Source organism: Chenopodium quinoa, unplaced genomic scaffold (genome assembly GCF_001683475.1).
Source record: "Chenopodium quinoa cultivar QQ74 unplaced genomic scaffold, ASM168347v1, whole genome shotgun sequence".
In the NCBI taxonomy this organism is placed as follows: domain Eukaryota; kingdom Viridiplantae; phylum Streptophyta; class Magnoliopsida; order Caryophyllales; family Amaranthaceae; genus Chenopodium; species Chenopodium quinoa.
The window spans coordinates 2,171,319-2,192,507 of record NW_018742523.1 but is presented as its reverse complement, the minus strand read 5'-3'; the positions used below and the strand labels follow the sequence as shown (position 1 = coordinate 2,192,507).

The 21,189-nt window shown below is 37.1% G+C and overlaps 3 protein-coding genes and 1 long non-coding RNA gene across 4 annotated transcripts; all 4 read left to right on the top strand.

Annotated features, from left to right (window-relative positions):
- Nucleotides 1–1,055: 1,055 nt before the first annotated feature.
- Nucleotides 1,056–14,770, top strand: LOC110719979. The gene is made up of 3 exons (XR_002511217.1): nucleotides 1,056–1,534; nucleotides 13,696–13,753; nucleotides 14,493–14,770. It is a non-coding gene; the product is annotated as an uncharacterized LOC110719979 (long non-coding RNA).
- A 2,556-nt stretch (nucleotides 14,771–17,326) lies between these two features.
- LOC110719944 lies at nucleotides 17,327–18,067 on the top strand. Its single transcript, XM_021898926.1, has one exon. It carries the CDS (start codon nucleotides 17,327–17,329, stop codon nucleotides 18,065–18,067), a length of 741 nt encoding a protein of 246 aa, XP_021754618.1.
- Nucleotides 18,068–18,322: 255 nt separating this feature from the next.
- LOC110719943 (uncharacterized mitochondrial protein AtMg00860-like) lies at nucleotides 18,323–19,054 on the top strand. The gene has a single exon (XM_021898924.1). The coding sequence runs from the start codon at nucleotides 18,323–18,325 to the stop codon at nucleotides 19,052–19,054; it is 732 nt and encodes a 243-aa protein (XP_021754616.1).
- Nucleotides 19,055–19,940: 886 nt separating this feature from the next.
- Nucleotides 19,941–20,771, top strand: LOC110719942. The gene is made up of 2 exons (XM_021898923.1): nucleotides 19,941–20,278; nucleotides 20,456–20,771. Exons 1-2 carry the CDS (start codon nucleotides 19,941–19,943, stop codon nucleotides 20,769–20,771), a joined length of 654 nt encoding a protein of 217 aa, XP_021754615.1.
- The last annotated feature ends 418 nt before the right edge of the window (nucleotides 20,772–21,189 follow it).

Sequence of the window (21,189 nt, the reverse complement as noted above, 5' to 3'; positions counted from 1 at the left end):
AATCCTAGCATGCGTCAACTGCCACATAAGGGATGTCTGGTGCACAATAAGTACACAACACTTGCGACTTGAAAATTCTTATTGAACATGTTTCACACTTGTGTGTAGGATCATGTGTGTGTGTGTGTGTTAGACACATGGTTGTGCATGTGGTGTACACACCTAGCTTACACCACCTCATTTATAGGTTTTCTTAAGCATGGAGGCTTAAAGTTTTCGGAAGTTACTGGATGTTTGGCCATAGTTTAGGTCTATTGGAAATCGTTTTGGGTTCTAAAGGCTTGTGAAAGGTTGATGTAGTTTTGCGATGTTGTTTTTGGGTTTGTCTTTTGGATTTTGGGCCTCAATTTTGGGCTTAAAGAATTTATTTTTTGGTCTTTAGGGTTAGGTGATAAATTTTGGAGGTTGAAGGCATAGATTGGGCACTTAGCAATGTTATTGCTCGCTTGAGTCATGCCCGATTAGCAAATGATGACTACGTCATCTGATGCTAATTAAAAGGAAAGACACTTTTTAGGTATCTACAAAAGAAAGCAAACAAATATGCGATATGCCTAGCATTAAATTTGGGAGCTTAATTGAAGTTTCCAAATATACTAAACCATTCGTGCATTCGTGTATGAAGACTAAATGCTTTTTAAAGTACTACTCTATCAGTTTCATTTTTGGAAAAATGTTTAAGCACTCTAAATGTAAGTTCTAGGACCCTTCTACAAATTTTTTATTAATGACATAAAAGCGCAAATTTTAAGGCATGTTGAGAATATGGAAAAATATATTATTATTGAATATAGATCTTATGATATTAAATTTAAGATAATAATATATCTTGGTGATATTCTAAGATAGATTTATGGTAATTAGATATTTTCTAGGATTAGGAAAGTTTACATATGGTAGAGTTTTATATTGTTTGGGTTATGTTTTGTAGGTTATATATTTTGGCCATTATCATTAATACTACTAACTCTTTCTCCCTCCTCTCTTAAATCCTCTATTCTCTCTCTTCGTCTGTTTCATGTTTCCCCTTAGAACCCTAGGAGCTCACCGGAGTTCCGACGCCGCGGCCGTACTTCGGCGAGCCTCCTCCTCCACTTTTCTCCTCTTTCTGTTCTCTTTTAGTTTGTGTTTCTATTGGCGTTTTCTCACACAAAAAATTCGGCGCCCTCAACTTTGATTTCGAAGATTTACTTTTTCAATTCCAAATTAAGGTGTTCTTGTGAGATTTATCCCGGTTAAGAAGACAAGGGACAAGTTTTTTTATTCTAAAGGTACCGTAGAAGCTTTTCGTGACAAAGGAATTAGTCGGTGAAACAAGGTCTAAGGGCTAGCTAGATCTAACGCCACCCTCAGTAATCATTGGTTTTTGATTATGATGGAAACGGTAAAGTTATAGTTAGGGTTTTGAGGATCCTTGCGCTGGGGGCCTAGGCCTAATGTCACTGTCTTGAGTGGTTCATGATGGAAACGGTAAAGTTAGGGTGAAGGTTTAGGAGTTCTGGTTTGCGGTACTAGTCGTTTGGCTCTACCTCTGGTTTGTTTTCTATTTGTTTTTTCTTAATCTCTTTATTCTTTATTTATTTTATCAGAGTTAATTTTGTTTTTAGCTTCATAAAGTTTCTTCTTGTTTAGTTGTTTGGTTATTTGGGCTGTTACTTTTCTAAGTTTTTTCTCATTCCTGGGGGGGCTACTTAATTGGAAGTATGTGGGGTTTGTTTTCCACAAATCAAGGCTCTTTTCTTGTTGTTTTTATAGGTGGTTAATTGAAAGTTTGCTAATTGTTGGTTTTGTTAGGGTATACCCGTGGTGTAGTGTTTTTACATTGGTGGGTTTCCTGTTTTATGTGTTAATTCTGGGGTTTGAGCTGGAGGGGTTGAATTTGCGAAGGGGATAGGATTTTATATAATTGTTCTTTGTTTTGATGTGGTATTAAGAGAGCTAAATAGTTATGTTTATGTTGGGAGTATGAATAAGAAGTCGATCATGGTTAGAGTGAAGTATGTGTTTTGTTGGAGTGATAATAGGTGTTACTCCTTTCCTTTGATTGTAATGATTTCGGTGATCATTAATTCAAAAAATTCATATCCGAAGCAGGTGCCCAAACTTTGTGTTGGGGATTCTCGAGCCTCGACGATATCAAAGCTTTCTTGCCAACAAGAATAGCTAGTGAGTGGAAGGTCTTTTTTTCAAATGACCAAAGTGAAGGACTTACCCAGTGATGATTGTATTGTTGGGTTTCGTAGCATCCAACACTACGCGGAAGAGAAACCCGCCCAAGACCCACCCACTAATTAAAGCAACTAAGCATGCAATCACATAATTAAACAACAAAAGAAAGAGAAAGGGAAATGACATTCTTACCCTCGATGCGTGCTTCACTCCTATAAAAATCGAACTTCAAAGCCTTAGCTCCGTAAGCGCGAGAGCCTCCGACGAAGTCCACCCTCGAGACCCGACCCGAACAGCTTCTACCCCGAAGGTTTGTCGGGGCTAGACCAAGAAAATACTAGAGTATTATGAACTTAAAGGTTTTATCACCTATAGGGAGATGCCTTATTGAGTTCAACTCAAGTGATTTTTCCTAAACTCAAAACTTGGGTATTTATAGGGAAGGAAGCCTTGATCTCCCCTTCTCCCATCAATGTGAGAAAATTGCATTTTTCCACCAATTTATTTTAATCCAAAACAAATTAAAATGCAAAGAAATCAACAAGCTCCAAATGGCAATAGGGTGAGCAAGTGTAGGTGAGGACCACTCAAAGGGGACCAATACTCCTTGCTCACCAAGCAAAGCCACCAAGAATCGGTCCCAACCTAAACTCAAGAGCAGCCCATCCATAGCTGGTAGCCAGCCTGCCTTGGCTGCCAAGGCTGCCTAGCTGGCGCCTGGCACCTTAGATTGGCTGGCTAGCCAGCTTTCATACACATGTACGCAGTCAGCAAGCTACGCATGCAATGCGGGCTGCTGCTGCTGCGTAGCGTATGCTAGGCGCTACCTGGTAGCTGCTGCTTATGCTAGGCGCTGCCCAGCACACAAGCATGCAGAGCCTCAGCACATAGTATGCTACGATGCCCAACATGCAAGCATGCACAGCCACAACACATAGCATGTTGTGATATTAGTGCGATGCTGCGATGTGTGGCTGATGTGCAAGAGGCTGCGAGGTGCATTAGGCTACTATCCTAGCACACATTGCCATAACACAGCACGCATAGCGCGCTGCTGCTATGCTTGAGCTAGCAATGTTGCGGCTGGGTGCGTGGCCCAGCACACTAGCATGCTAACATGCTTGCGGTCTTGTGAACCAGCCTAGCTTGCTAGCATGCTTGCGGTATGCCTAGTGATGCGCATGGCATCTTAAGCTAGCCTAACACTCGCCTTGCTAGGCAAATGTGACGCTACGACTTAGCTCGAACTTGTCGCTTACTTGATTTCTCATCTCGTCAAATTCTAAATTCAACTTGACTTACGACGCTCGATTTCGACGCTCTAAGCTCGACATCCGACGTCTTCGTTCGTAATACTCTGATGAATAATCATATCCTTCAGATTAATTTGTCGCCTCAGATCAGTTAGTCGATTTGGTGTGACCCAAAGGGTTCAGTCAAGATTAAGTTGTAATATTAATTATACATTAATATTATTGATCAAAAGCGGCCTCCACCTAGGCATTCCGATCACTTGACCTCACTGAAGAATTAGCTTTCTAATAATTCTGAACCCTTTATTGGAATAATACACTTGTTGGAAGGACACCATTCCTTTCAATCCTCCACTTGTCCTTCCGGACAACTGTGCAATTAGTGTATAGCCCATTTCCTATGTCACTTAATGTCTCTTCTTGAACTTTAAGGTAAGATTCTTCGTCATCCTTATTACATCCAGATGTGTTTCTTGATTTCCGAGTTCGACTTTCAATAAGCAGATTATTTCAAAAATTCATCTGAGCACAACCATGCATTTTCACAGTCTCACTCTTTGAGAGGCCTTGTAAACAACAAAGACATGTTCCCTATTGTTAGTAGGGGGACATTCCCAGTCTTGCATTGTTAGCTTCCCTTACTAAGAGGACCTAGTCGCCCGAGTGTTGTCGTTATAATCCCCATTTACGGCAGACGTTTGACAACATCAAAAAGGACTAGTACTCAAACAAGAGAACTTACAATACTCATGATCGAGGAAAAAGGTTCCGATAGCTATAATGAGAAATATACTTATGACAATTTTAAATCTCTTAAAGTATTCTCATAGGTCGGTCTAGTATAGTTCTAAACCATTACCTGTGCGAATGATTTATGACAATCATGTCCTTGTAGCACAAGAAACGGTGGTATAAATCATAGTACACACTAATCTCAAGTGGTCATTAATCGTCCATCATTTAAATGACCTTGATTAGGGATAATTTTTTATTGTAATATTCAATGTTCACTTAACAGGTGTTTCTTTATCCAATACATGGTCTTGATACCCTGTTTTGAATATTCTTAGAAATCGAATGGACTCATTATTTAATTCTAAACCACAATTAAATAGATTGTGGAATTTTATTAGTAAAATTTTATTCCACCATGAAACTTTTCAACGTTTCATCCTATGATAAATGGTATTCCCCAAATGTTTCAAGAGTAACACTCTTTATAAAACATTTATAGAAATCACACCCATATTTAATATGCTTTATTTCTTTCATGCAATTCCGGTGAATGTTGTCGTTCACTTATTGCATAGGTTTAGCTACTACTACTTTTCAAATCTTAGCATTTTCATTATTGAACAATTTCATAATAAGATGATAAAATTTTCAGAGTGTGATGGATCATATTTAGGCTTTATTGTCCAAGTGATGGCTCCCACTCATTTTCATGATTTGAGATCTTTCAACTTCACAACCTATAATCATCAACGTTCGACAACAAACTTTCCATTGAACACTTTCTTATTATTGCCTTCCAGGCAACAATATTCTCAACATATATTTCAGTAGACTTTCTGATGGTGCTTTGCTCGGATTTCATTCCAAATGGCTCACAATGATTTGGGAGACCCTATTCACTTGTGATTAGGGAAATTTACCTTAAATTTCTGCACATTATACATGGATGTACGTCCATATTACCATTCTCAAGCCACGATGCATTCTAGCTCGTGCTTATAAATGGCTTCCTTATTAAGGATCTAATCCTTTCTAAGGATGTGCTTGCAACATCAATTCTCAAATTACATTTGTTTCCATACGTCAAGAACTCATCCCTTCTACTTATCCAAGTACTTTGGATGTTCTTGATCATAATCTAACGATCCATTACTTAGATTTAAATTGATTGGTATTTGATACTTCTCATGCTCTAAGCATGTAAGTTGAGTGACGACTCCATATCATAGCACACATGATGGTTTCCATTGCAGAATTATTTCCAATTTATTCCATTCATGTGACCTTTTAGCTCATCCAGTTTCACCGAGTCTTGCTAAACTGTTTGCTATATGATACGGTTGAAAGTTTCTCCTAGAGTCTTTCTTGTTTGATTTAGTATTAGCCTAGCTTATACTTAGTTTAAACATTTACTTAGTTTTATACATATGGGTTGAAATCCTTTCAAAATCCTTCATGTTTAACATGGTAAATTCCTCTACTCGTTTAAACATTTCATTAAGTCTATCCAATAGATCTTAATTCCCACTATGTACTAAGTATAGCCTTTTGCTTGGTCCATTATCGAAAATCCTTTAAAATCTAACCATTTAGCATTTCACAGTCATTTCACAATAGAGTTCGTAAACTTCTTGTTGGACCACACAAGATTGACTCTTACTCCCACTAAAATTTTTGTTCATAAGAATTTCTATGATTCTCCATAAGCCAAACCTTTTATTAACTTTATGAGAATACATGTTCCAATTTCTACATGCAATGCTTCACTTAATCCCACAATGGATTTCTTGAGTTTGCTTTCAAATCTAGCATTATTTAGATTCTCAAAACCCTTAGACTATTTCCATAGTCTCTTCCTAAAATCCCATTTTAGAAAGGCAGTTTCGTTATTTATTTTGCCATATTTTATATGCGCAATTTTGCTAGAATAATCACGAAAAGACTTAAGCGTTCCGATTGGTGAATAGGTTTTTATTAAAATCAACGCCGTGAATTAATTGTATCCTTTTCAACCAATCTAGCTTTGTATGCACTATGCATTTCACATTTGTCAGTTTTCTTCTTGAAAACTTATTTGCGATTGATGGGTCTTTCACCCTTCATGCAAATGAATCAAGTTCCAAACATGATTTACAAACATGGAGTTTATTTCGGATTTTATGGCCTCTAACCATTATTCGAAATTTGGATTAGTCATAGCTAATTTACAAGACACTTATTCCCTCACCATCCAATGGTAAATAGTATGCTTGTAAGTCTTAGGTTTATTTCTAACTTAATAGAAATTTATAGGATTCAATTTAAGCCTTAGGTGAATTCTATACCTATACGGGTAATTGCATCAAACACTGAGTTTCAAGGTGCTTTTAAAGCCCTTTGATTATGTTGATCTTACTCCACCACTTCTAAAGTTTTGTGAGTATTGAATTCTCATTTAAGGCACTTGTAAAGTCCTTTGAGGACTCTTGATCAATCATTCTCATGAAGCCCTTCTAAAGTCTTCGGAGATTCTCAATTCTAGTTTGTTGCTAATCTCGATAGTCATCGAGTTCATTTTCCTCCCACTTGTCGTTTTGGAAATGTGTTACTTTCCAGAAAGACACCACTTAGAGCAACAAATACTATGTTCTCAATTAGGTTGTGGAGGTAATGCCCGTAGTCTCACTTGAATACTTACAAAGAGACATGTTTGTTGTCTTTGGTTAAAAGTTCATTGTGAAACAAATAGTTAGCTCCTTCTCGAGCTACGTTAGCCCTTATTGAGCCACTTAGCTCCCACTGAGCCCAAGAAGTCCCACTGAGCTAAGAGCCCTAGACATATACTTGAAAAGACGCTAGAAACTATTTCTATCCATAACTGAATATGGTGTCCTTTCTTAGCTTCGACAATTTTTTTTAGTGTAACACTAGTCATTTGTGCAAATCTTTAAGAACTTTATAGGAAGGGATGTGATCCATCATCATTCGATTCATTTCCAAATGGCATCGAGGTCTGCGTCAAGACATACTATATTCTTTGTGGAGATCATTATGAAATTTCAATTTCATAAGTTTGATATGATCACTCTTAGCTCAAGAAAACATCGCTCGGTCTAATCTAGACGTTTTGATATCTTTCCAAGTCGATTCTATACTTCACCGAACATTTGAGCTACTCAAGGTCCAGTTTGCTCACATTTGATGAATGTATCCACATTCTTTCAAATTCTTGTGAGACGTTGAAGTAATGGAATCTTCTTTAGCTTTTGGAGTCAATTCTCTATACCAAGCATAATAGCTCCTTTCTATGTCAATTTCAACAAGTATGCCTTGCTTGTCTTAGAAAGATTCTGAATCGATCAACTATCGAGAGTCTATTTAAAAGCCTTGAGTCCGTTCTTATTGATGTGACATTTCTAAAGATGTTTGGAACACAAATCATGTCCATGACTTGAACCTTGTAAGTTTTCATGTTAGGGAAATGTTTGTTTATAATCTAGCATTCTTGACTGATGGCCTAGACCACCATTCCATTCAAATAAAACCCACAACTATTGCTCTTTTACTTTGAATGTGAGTCTTTCCGTGTGTAAACGGATCGTTTGCTGATTATAGAACACAATAACCATTATTCGTTCCAGCCTTGGCTCAAAAGGACTTTAAACAAAACAAATGACCTTACAACTGATGTAGCACTATTTGCTTCATTCTAAGCTTGTAAGTCAATAACTTAGCTTGCCTTCAATGGTTTGAGGTTACTTTCAAAGTGGAACACTCAAGCAGTATCCAATACTTGTGAAGATAACGAATTTCTAAGTTGACCATAATAACATGAACTCATGGGTAGAAAAGGAATCTTATTCCTTTCCTTTGTTCTTTATTTCCTATATTTTTTATTATACCCTATCTCATAACTTTAAGAACCATTTCTTTAAGTGCCTTGACTTTTACACTTTGTTAGGCATAATTAAGCATCTAATGCGCCGTGAAACAAAGTTCCATCTTTTCCTTCAATTCGTACTTGAATTGCTACATCAATGAGTCCTACTCATTTGTGTATGAAGAGAAAAGATACGTTGGTTGTCAACTATTGACAGTTTGAGTTTTTCAACTCAATATATCATGTTCATCAAAACTACCCAGTATTTTGAATACATGATATCCAACCGTCTTTTCGGATTTAAGTCATAAAATAATTATGATAGGTTGTATTTTAGAAATGCCTTTTCATTCTTTCAGAACCATTCTCAAAAGATTTCCTTTACCAATCATTGAAAACAATATAATTTGATTTAGAATTCCACAAATATAAATGCAAAGTATAACCATTTATCAAGTTCATAACATAATAAGTTTGAAATTCAAAGCATACATGCAAACTTTCAATCTTATTACGCGTCTTATCCACGCATTAAAATTTGTCCCTTTTAGGCGAGAATAAAACGATTCCAAGATCCCAAAAATCAAAAGTGATTAAACATGATTTGGCTTGTCTTAACATTTAATGTTTTAAGGTAAGCAATCTAATTGCTAATAGCTCTAAGCTACTCTTGGTTCGATAAAACGTTGCATCTAATGCTTCCTTGACATTTTATCTCCATTGCCACGACATCTAAGGACTCCTTACTGATAACGTTGAGCTTAACCAAGACGACTTGTATACCTAGTATACCTTACGTTCTTATGGAAGCGGTGATGCCTCGCTTTGGCATAGCCCATCACCACACGCATTAGTTCGATAAATGTCGTTCTTGGAATGGCAGATTTGGGTCAATATTATAGGGACCTAGGGTTTCTATGTTGGTTGATTTAAGTGAACTTAATTAATCATCGCAACATTTGAAACCCTAAACATGCATCTATCATACCATGCAATCATATATAAACACAATTATATATAAAAACATAAGTAAAAGATGCATTTGGCAACTAGCATGACCCCTTGAGTCTTTAAATCTTCAAGGGTCTTCGACGCTTCCTCTTGGCTCGTCTTCTTAGAAACGCCGTCTTCAAGACATCTCCACCAAATATGCAATTACTAGTTACTACGATTAGGATTAATCTAAATATTAAGCTACAAAAATACGCAACGGTACGCAAACCGTATTTAGATTTACAAAAATACATAACGGATCGCAGTCCGTATTTACTATCCTAGTCGGGCCCCACTAGTTGCCATTATCACAAAACTTGTGAAAGAATATACATTCCATTCATCCATTCACTATATGTGAATGGCCCATGCATTTTACAACGAAAAACAAGTAACAATGCATAACACGCACAAACTAGTAACTAACTTAGGTGGTTAATCCAATTAACGCGCCTAATTAAAACTAGTCAAAGTTTTTTAACATTTTATGTGATTAAACGCATAAAATAGCTCGAGTAATTAACAAAGCTCCCACTAAATTCTGCATCCAACTTAATTAATCCAATTAATTAAGTCGGTTAACCCATATTTTTTCAAATTATTTTTGCAAGTGCCGGAGGAACCGAGGCCTACCCTTGTTAAAATAATTAAATAAATAAATAAAATGGCCCAATTACGCAAAATAATAGCCCACAACATGCCCAAGTGCCTAGCATTAAAGCCACGGGGCTAGGCTTGCTAGGCACTATGGCCCCATGGTTCGCACGCCTAGGGTGCTGACCTGCTCACCATGGCTGGCTTGCTACCCCTAGGTGCCAAGGCTGTGCGTGCTAGCATGCCTGCCTAGCAGAGCACGCTACGCTTGCTGGCACCAGCAGCATTGCAACATGCTGCCCATGCTTGCGTGCATGCTGGCGCTAGCAGCGTGTGGCTAGGCTTACTGGGGCTTGCATGCCTTGCTGCCCAGCTGCACTTGCGGGCACCTTCCAGCAGCCACACAACACACGCATCAAGCACGCACATGATGTGCACCCAGCCCTCCGCACACTAGCGCATCTACGAGGCAAGGAAGCCCCACCACGCACCTTGGCAGCCACATGTGGCTTGCTTGAGCAGCCCGGCTAGCCTAAGGGTGCAATTTGGATGATTTTGCCTCGATTTGCGTGCACTTATCTCGGGATTTTTATTCTCGATTTAGGTATGATAAAAATTAATTCTAAATTTATTTTAGAACTAATTTAAAGCAAAATGAAAATAAAACAAGTCCACTTAATTAAATTCAACTTTAATAGTGCACAAGCCTAAATTATTTAAGAATCATTCTTTAAATCAATTTAGGTTCATCTTGATAATACAAAATTGAAGGGCTATACTCATAATTAATATAACCATACATAAATTTATAATGAGATTTGACAAAATTAAAGAGGTTGGAAAAACAAACCCATTCATCTAATGAAAAATTTCCAACACTAACTTGTGTATAATTGAAAAATTACATCTTCCAATATGAAGATTAATTAAATTTCAATCACAAGTTTTGAACTTTTAGGACTTTAATCGAATCAAAAATGATTAAATCCAAGAATTAGTTAAACATGGAATTTAGCAATCAAAGTTCCAACCAAATAAACAATTAAAGATCGGATCTTTAACATATTAGGGAGTTCAAATTACACATTCACCATAAATATTCACACTTGAAGCAATTAATTTGCAAAATTGTGAAATTTCAAGTTTATGTGAAAAATGAGCTTACCAAATCAAGCACCAATTATGACATAATAAACATGCTTAATAGGGTTTATAATTTCAGTAGATTAGTGATGCAACCATACATTTAATCTACCTTTAACATGCCATAATTAATCAAGGTTTAAAGATTTAAATTTTTCGTCAAAAAATGAAAAACCCCTCAAAATACATGTTTCTGGGTGGGTTTTGGCTTTTGGACAGCCCTCAAAGCAGTGCCAAAAACGATTTAGAACATCGATTCCACCCAAAATTCACTATTTTTGGGTCGAAATCTGAGTTCATGAGCCAAAATTAGTAAAATAAGAGATTAAAATTAATTAAAAACGAGTTTCTAATCTAATTAGAAAACAAAACTGGAATTTAAATCCATTTTAAATCACCTCAATTAATTATAAGTTACAATAATTAAAATGAGCGTCGCTCTAATACCACAGTTGGGTTTCGTAGCATCCAACGCTACGTGAAAGAGAAACCCGCCCAAGACCCGCCCACTAATTAAAGCAAATAAGCATGCAATCACATAATTAAACAACAAAAGAAAGAGAAAGGGAAATGACATTCTTACCCTCGACGCGTGCTTCGCTCCTATAAAACTCGGACTTTAAAGCCTTAGCTCCGCAAGCGCGAAAGCCTCTGACGGAGTCTACCCTCGAGACCCGACCCGAACGACCTCTACCCCGAAGGTTAGTCGAGGCTAGACCAAGAAAAGACTAGAGTATTAAGAACTTAAAGGTTTTCTCACCTATAGGGAGATGCCTTATTGAGTTCAACACAAGTGATTTTTCCTAAACCCAAAACTTGGGTATTTATAGGGATGGGAGCCTTGATCTCCCCTTCTCCCATCAATGTGGGAGAATTGAATTTTTCCACCAATTTATTTTAATCTAAAACAAAGTAAAATGCAAAGCAATCAACAAGCTCCAAGTGGCAAAAGGGTGAGCAAGAGTAGGTGACGACCAAACAAAGGGGGGACCAATACTCCTTGCTCACCAAGCAAAGCTACGAAGAATCAGTCCCCACCAAAACCCAAGTACATCCCATGCATAGCTGGCAGCAAGCCTTCCTTGGGGTCCAAGGCTGCCTAGCTGGCGCCTGGCACCTTGGCTGGGCTGGCTAGTCGGCCTACATACGCATGCACGCAGCCAGCAAGCAACGCATGCAATGCGGGCTGCTTCTGCTGCGTAGCGTATGCTAGGCGCTGCCTAGCACACAAGCATGCCCAACCTCAGCACATAGCATGTTGCGATGCCAAGCACACAAGCTTGCACAGCCACAGCACATAGCACACTGTGATGCCAGTGCGATGCTGCGATGCGTGGCTGTTGTGCGTGTAATACCCCATATTTTTGAAAGGTATTTTCTAAATTAAAGAGTATTTTAGTCTCGTATTTTGACGTATTTTTCTAAATTAATTATTTTTCTAAAGAGTATTTTAGTTTTGGAGCCAAAATGATGTTTAAATTTTGGCGCCTAAATCATTAGTCTTATTATTTTACAAAACTAATTAAAATGGATAATCCAATAAATGAAACTATTTTATACCTATGTTATAAATAGTATTTTTGATTCCTCAAAAATTAAATAGATAAACCGAAATTATATTAATTCGGTTAAAATAAATTAATTAAATTAATTTCCTTATACTAATTAAATTGTAAATTCGGATTTCATATAATAAAAATCTAAATTGTTTTAATACCTTTCCAAATTAATTATTTTTATGAAATATATATCTATAAATTAATTAATAAAATTAATTTCCTAAACTAATGACATTTTCGGATTTTTCATAAAGAAAATCTGATTTTATTTATTTTCATAAAATAAACTAATTAAATGTTATTTTTAGATTTTTTACAAAATAAAAATCTGATTTTATTTAATATCCTTCTAAGTAAATTATTTTCATGAAATAAATTAATTTTCTAAACTAATTAAATGTTATTTTCGGATTTTTCATAATAAAAAACTGATTTTTATTTAATATCTTGCTAAACTAATTATTTTCATAAAATAAATTAATATTCTAAACTAATTTATAGTATTTTCGGATTCTATATAATAAAAACCTGATTTAATATCTTCCTAAATTAATTATTTTCGAGAAACATATGTTTATAAATTATTTTACCTAATCTATGAAATTAACATAGAAGATCCGAAAATATTAAGCAAATATTTTCGGCCACTCATAGCTTTTCTAAATAATTTTTAACTTATTTTATTAAAAATAAAAATCCTTTAAAAATCCTTATTTCTACTCTTAAATCTAAAAATTATTTGATCTTATTCTATACTTGCACTCCAAGCTCAAACTTACTAAACAAAAATTTCATGACCAAATAAAATCTACATATTCTTCCATACATTTAATTATATCCTAAACCCTTAAAACCCTAATTTACATCCTTTGAAATTACCATAAATCATACAACCCTAAATTGCTATAAACTCATCACCTAAACACCTATAAATACCCCTTCCAAACACCCCAAGACTCAAACCAAAAACCTCAAAAAATCTTCTTCTCTCTCTTTCTCTCTCTCACGGTTTCCTCCTCTTCTCCTCCCTCAAACTTTCGGCCGCCACCATCACCGCCGGCCCTCACCGGCGACCACCAGCCACCACTGCCGGCAGCCACCACCTCTCACGGCCGACCACCTTGCTTCCTCCCTTGCCTTGGTTTCCATCTTCGTCCTTCAATTTCTCCTTCTCCTAAACTTGTTTTACAATTTATAATTGACTTTCATAAATATTATTTCTTGAATAAATTATTTTATAAAAACAGAAAATTATTTTATAAAAAAGAAATTTTTTTTATTAAAGTATAATAATAAATCATAATTAATTCATGCACATATAGGATAGCTTGGTTAAGTTATTGTGCTCATTTGATAGCCTTATATTAATTCAGGTTATAATAATGTTTAGGGTGTTCGTGATTAAGTGAAGTGAAGTAATTGTGTGAATCGCTCGTGTTACGATCAAGGTACGTTGTGTGGTTTTATACCTTCGAAAGTTGACTATGAAAGTATGTTTTATTACAACCCTTATGAAATTATGACTTGTTATGCTTCTTATGTTCCGTATGAAATTATATTTTATTATGTTCCATATGAAATTATATTATATTTTTCCGTATGAAACTATATTTTATGTTCCGTATGAAATTATGTTATTACGTTCCATATGAAATTATGTTTTATGAAATTATGTTGTATGATGGATTGAAATTAATGATTTTGATTAAAACAAAAGTGACTTTGAATCGTGATTGAAATTATTAAAAAGGATTGGATTAAAAACGATTTACAAGTTTATCGTTATTCAAGTATAACGGATTTTAAAAGGTGCTTTTAAGCAAATCAATCGATATGTTATGAATCCCACTTAGGGAATGGATTAGAGAAGGCTATGGACTTTGCATGACCTAGTCCTCCTCAAGATTGGCCTTTGTTCATAAAGAAAACCACTTGGGGGGTGTGCACACTTAGTGAGGAATTGGTTTTGAAATGTAATCGATTGAGTTTTAAACTTGTCTTGAACGAATTGAATTGCAAAAGTTATTGCATCAGTATGATATTGGAAAGAATGTGTTGGAATTATTGGAATTAAATGTACGTGTTTTAATTAATGTTTTACTTATCTCACACATAATCTACTTAGCACAATTTGCTAATACGTGCTTTGGTTTTGGCTTTGCCCTGTTTACCATAATGGTAAGCAAGTGAACTTTTTAGGTGGAAGTTGATTGATGCATATGGGAGTCCACGGGAATTTCACCAAGCTTAGGAAAAGTTTGAGTTGTTTTTGTGTTATGATTTATGAACAGTTTTATTTGAAGTACTATTAATGATGAATAAAGAATTTCCGCTGCAAAATTATTTTGAAATATTAGCCTTGCGTTGTTATGCGGCGGTAATACGCCTAAGTCTATCTCTACGGTATTTATACATATTTTCTACATATTCCGTAGAGGGATATTTGGGGGTGTTACAAAGTGGTATCAGTTTGTCGGGTCTTAAAACAAGATTAAAAGTTGAAATAAATAAATTGGATGGGTAGACTTAAGTTGGGCCTATATGATAGAGTTTCGCAATAAAAAAAAATACTTTTTTCATAAAAACTATTTTCTTCTTTGGAAAGGTGATTGAGAAAAGGATGTTCGGGTTCTCATAATGAGGCCTATAATGGGTACGCCTCTCTGTCTAGGCAAGGCTCCCCCCGACGCTATGTGTAACTTACCTGGGAGACGCGGGCTCGACCATCCTATATCATGAATCGAGTACACTATTAATTTCGAAATAAAATGAATTGAAATTTCCTAAGATTCGAAACTATGTGTGCATGTAAGTTAGTATAATATGAATTTTTTTTTAATTTGGAAAAGTCCATAGACAGGACATCTTGGGTATATATGTGGCCCATGCATGTTAAACTTATATGCTTGTGAACATTGATTTGTTTATATGAATACTTATTGAATTATTGTTGTCTAAACAGATGTTGGATGATATTAGGAAGAAGTACTTTAACATTCATTACTTGAAAACTGATGCAATCAGTGTTAGCGATTTTGTGACTGGAATAACGGTGCTAGCTCTACACTATTATGAGAAGTACAACCTTGAAGTTTTTACCCAACCTACTTGGCTAGTTCTTTTGGCATTAGCCCACTTACCCAATATTAAGAAGTATTATCCTCTTCTTGAGAAGTATGGGGATGTGGTTAAGGATGATGGACTTTGGAACGAGAGACACCACCATGAAGGGAGATGGTTAGCCACCTTAACCCATTTTAAGAATGATTTACACTACTTGGAGCGTAAATATGAACCAAAAAGGAAGTTTGTGAAGCCACCTAATCTTACACCTCACCACACATTAACCGAGGTTAACCAACTTCGCTACCTAAACGCCCAACTCCCTTTCTCTTACCCAAAGTATGAAAAAGTCTTTGACTCTTCTGACGATGAATCCATTCCACCACTTGGAAGACATAAGAACTATCCTTCTCCTTCCCATTTCTCAAAATATAAGGTTCCTACCTCACATGAGCACCCAAAACCTCGAACCAAAGCCCGAATTCCAAAAAGGCCTAGAATTCATGACTTTTCATCATCTTCTAGCTCCAACTCTCCACCTTCTCCACAACCCAACAACCCTAACCCTCAAGGAAACCCAAACCCAAAGTCAGGCCAAACCCCAAATTACAGTGATTATGTACCAACCTACTTGAAGGAACCCAATGGTAATAAGAAGGCTAACAATGAAGATCCAGAGTTCGATCCAATGGAAGAGAAGGGTTCAAATAAATGATCTATGTTATGACTTGTTTCAATAAATTTATGCACAATGAATTGTACTTTGAATATTAATTAGTAATAATAATAAAGTATTTGCTTGATCTCTTCTATGTTTATGTGTACGAATAAATTTTAATTTTCTTTCTTTCTCTCAAATGTGAACATCAGGAAAGATATGTCTTTAAAGTTAAAGAATAAGAAAGTTGGTTCCAATATGGGCAAGGTCCTTAAGAAACTAACCCATCTTGCTGAAAACATTACCCAAGTAGCAAGCCAAGGGAAGGATTCAGGAAATGGGGACACTTTTGGTGAAGTCTTTAAGGGAGTAGCTGCAGCCAAACCACCCTTTTTCTTAGGAAAAGAGGACCCATCTAGCCTTGAAAACTGGATCCGAGATAAGTTGTTTGATGCAATCAAGTGTCCAAACGATATGAAAGTTAGTAATGGTGCTTACTATCTAAAAGCAGAAGCTGACTTATGGTGGACGCAAAAGAAAGAGGAATTGATGAATGACCCTAATTTTGGCTGGGAGGATTTTAAGGTAGCCTTGAGGAAAAAGTTTTACCCTGACCATTTGAGGAAATAGAAATGTATGGAGTTCACTAACTTAAGGATGGAAACAATGACTGTGAGTGAGTACTATTCTAAGTTCATAGAACAGATGAGGTTTGCACCGGAAGTAGTACCAACAGAGGCTATCAAAGCCCAAAGGTTCGAATAGAGGTTAACTTGAAATCTACAAGGAAAACTGTGTGGGGTAACCTTTGAGAGTCTAGATGAGGTGTATGGTCGAGCTGCCTATTTGTATGGGATCAAAGGAAGAGAGCTAGGGAGCATGTCAAGGGAGAAAAGGAAGTCCAATGATCAACCCCAAGGGAGCGATAAGAGGCCTAAGAACCATGCGAGTTTTGGGAATGGGAACCATGGGGATAAGAGGGACTTTAAAGGGAATTTTTGGAGAAACTCGAACCAGGGTGATGAGAATAGAGAGAAAAAGGATAGAACTAAGAGAAGTTACTTCTGTAAAAGATGTGGGAAGGATCACCCGGAAAGGATTGTGCAGGTAATAAGTGACTTGTTGATACTGCCAAAAATTGGGACACCGAGAATACGAGTGTTTCAAGAAGGAAGCAGATTTGAAGAATAGAAAGGTTCAGGATGGACGGAATCCCCCAAAACCCTAACAATCTAGTGGACCTGCCCAGAACACTAGAATCAACAATGGTGGAAATACTTCTATGGGCCGGATTTTCGTAATGAATAGCCGTGAAGCTGAGACTTCCAATAATGTGGTAATTGGCACTTTTCTTATACGTTCTTTATCTGTGAAAGTTTTATTTGATTCGGGTGCATCGCACTCTTTTATATCTAAGATAGTAATAGAAAGTCTCCAGTTAGAAAGTCCAGAGTCAGTCTCCTTGGATGTAGCTATTCCAACAGGGGAAGTTAGGGAGTGTTATAGACTTTTTAGGAATATACCCCTAACTATTTCAGAAGTAAAGTTTCCATCGGACCTAATTGCATTCGATCTCAAAGATCTTGATGTGATCGTGGGAATGGACTGGTTGGGAAAGTACAAAGCCCAGATAGATTGTGCAGCACGGAAAGTCACGCTTTATGGCCCAGCAAAGACCAGAGTGACTTATAGGAAGGAAGGGAAAAGTCAAGAGATAAGAATTATTTCTGCGTTACAACTTCATAAGTGTCTCAAGAAAGGGTATCCGTTATTCACGTGTAGCCTCCAAGAGATAAGGGATGAAGAAGAAAAGAGTGATACAAAATTACCTGTTGTGGAAGAATTTCCCGATGTATTTCCTGGTGAAATACCAGGCATGCCACCAGAAAGAGATGTGGAATTCACGATTGACTTGGTCCCTGGAACTGGACCTATTTCCAAGGCTCCATACAGGATGACCCCAGCTGAGATGAAAGAGCTAAAGGCCCATTTAGAGGATTTTCTTGAAAAGGGATACATTAGACCCAGTTCCTCACCCTAGGGAGCTCCAGTACTGTTTGTGAAGAAAAATGATGGGAGTTTAAGGTTATGTATTGATTACCGTGAGTTGAATAATGTCACCGTGAAGAACAAATACCCACTACCCCGGATTGATGATTTGTTTGACCAGTTAAAGGGAGCAGGAACATTCTCGAAAATAGATTTGAGGTCGGGTTATCACCAGTTAAGGATTGCAGAGCAAGATATTCCTAAGACTGCTTTCAGGACCCGTTATGGCCATTATAAGTTTACAGTAATGTCATTTGGGTTGACAAACGCACCGGCAGTGTTCATGGATCTGATGCATCGAATTTTCCGACCCTATCTGGACATGTTTGTAGTGGTATTTATTGATGACATTCCGGTTTACTCGAATAGTAAGGAGGACCATGAAGACCATTTGAGGAAAGTGTTACAGTTGTTAAGGGAGCACCAGTTATATGCCAAACTTTCTAAGTGTGAGTTCTGGTTAGAGAAAGTTGCCTTCTTGGGGCATGTGATTTCTAAGGAAGGAGTCTCGCTTGACGCAGCTAAGGTGCAAGCTGTACAGGAGTGGCCAACCCCAAGGAATGTGTTAGAGGTAAGGAGTTCCCTGGGATTGGCCGGGTATTATCGGAGGTTTATAAAGGACTATTCGAAAATAGCAAGACCGATGACCAACTTGATGAAAAAGGAATGTAAGTTCATTTGGTCTCCTGAGTGTGAGGAAGCATTTCAAACCCTGAAAGAAAAATTGACAACAGCTCCTGTGTTAGCATTACCTGATGAGAGTAAAGAGTATGAGGTGTACAGCGATGCGTCAAAGTTTGGGTTAGGATGTGTTTTGATGCAAGCTAGGAGAGTAATTGCTTATGCCTCAAGACAGCTTAAGACGTATGAGCAGAATTACCCAACGCATGAATTGGAACTTGCTGCCATAGTGTTTTCCTTGAAGATTTGGAGGCATTACTTGTATCGAGTGACTTGTAAAATTTTCACTGACTTGTAAAGTATATCTTCCCCCAAAAGGAATTGAACAATAGACAGAGAAGGTGGTTAGAATTCATCAAGGATTATGAGCTGCTAATCCAGTACCATGAGGGTAAGGCTAATGTAGTGGCAGACGCCTTAAGTAGGAAGTCAAGACACTCGATATATGCGATGATATTGCCGGACCAACTGTGTATCGAGTTCCAAAAGATGAGTTTGGAGGTAGTAGAGCAAGGAGAAGTCAGTCGGATGTTGAACGCTTTGATTATACGACCATCGATTTTCGAGTAAATTAAGAACAGTCAGTCGGAGGATGAAAAATTGAAGAATATAAAAGAGAAAATGGGTGAAGGGTAGGTATTAGATTTCAACATTGATGAGGACGGTGGACTTCGTTTTAAGGGAAGATGGTGTGTTCCACAACACCGTGGGGACATCAAACAGAGGTTGATGGAAGAAGCTCATAATTCTCCTTATTCAATGCATCCTGGAGGGGACAAGTTGTATAAGGACATGAAGAAAATGTTTTGGTGGCCCAATATGAAAAGAGAAGTTGAAAAATTTGTGGCTAAGTGCCTAACATGTCAGAAAGTGAAGATTGAACATCGCAGACCACAAAGGAAAGTCCAATCATTAGAAGTGCCTAATTGGAAGTGGGATTCCATCTCTATGGATTTTGTTGGGGCATTACCCAAAACTCGGGCGGGAAATGACACCATTTGGGTAATTGTGGATCGATTGACGAAAACAGTTGTCTTTATACCCATGAAAAGCACTTGGTCCATGGAGCAATTGGGAAAAGCCTATGTTAAGTATGTAGTAAAGTACCATGGGGTGCCAAGAGATATTGTGTCAGACAGGGATCAAGGTTCCTATCCAACTTTTGGCAAAGTGTGCAAAAAGTAATGGAGACGAAACTATTAATGAGCACGTCATTTCACCCTGACACGGACGGACACACCGAGAGGACCATCCAAACATTGGAGGATATGTTGAGGGCATGTGTAATGGAATATCAAGGTTCGTGGGAAGACCACCTGGATTTGATTGAGTTCTCCAACAACAATAGTTACTATGCAAGTATTGGGATGCCACCATTTGAAGCCCTATACGGGAGGAAATGTAGAAGCCCGGTCTGTTGGAGTGATATCAGTGAAACAATGGTACTTGGACTGGATATGATTGAAGACATGGTTAAACAAGTCAAATTGATACAAGAAAAGATGAAAGCAGCCCAAGACAGGTAAAGAAGCTATGCTGATCCAAAGAGAAGGGAAGAGGAATATCAAGTAGGAGAGAAAGTGTTGTTGAAAGTGTCACCCATAAAAGGGGTTATGAGATTTGGGAAAAGAGGAAAATTGAGCCCGAAGTATATTGGACCATACGAAATTACTCAACGGATCGGAAAAGTGGCATATAGGTTGAACTTACCCGGTGAGCTAGAAAAGGTCCATAACGTATTTCATGTGAGCCAACTCCGGAAGTATGTACCTGATACGACTCATGTATTACAACCCGAGAACATAGAAATGGAGGAAAACCTGACTTATGAGGAAAGACCTGTCAAAATTCTGGATACTAAAGTCAGGAGCACAAGAAACAAGGATGTGAGAATCGTAAAACTGTTATGGACAAATCACAGAATTGAGGAAGCAACATGGGAAGCTGAAGCCGATATGCGAAAGCGCTACCCGGAACTTTTTCTTGAGGTTAGTGGTCGAGTTACGAAGGTGTAACTCTTTTTAAGGGGGGTAGAGTACGATAGAGTTTCGCGTGCGTTTATTTTCAACCCTTTAGGTTAGCAATAGGTCGTGTCTAGCTAGAATGTGCATTAAATTAACAAACTAAAACCTATTTTCAAAGAAGGAAAATTTTAAATTTTTCCTCATTATCCTGCCTAGTTTCGGGGCGAAACTTCTTTTAAGGGGGGTAGACTGTAATACCCCATATTTTTTAAAGGTATTTTCTAAATTAAAGAGTATTTTAGTCTCGTATTTTGACGTATTTTTCTAAATTAATTATTTTTCTAAAGAGTATTTTAGTTTTGGAGCCAAAATGATATTTAAATTTTGGCGCCTAAATCATTTGTCTTATTATTTTACAAAAATAATTAAAATGGATAATCCAATAAATGAAACTATTTTATACCTATGT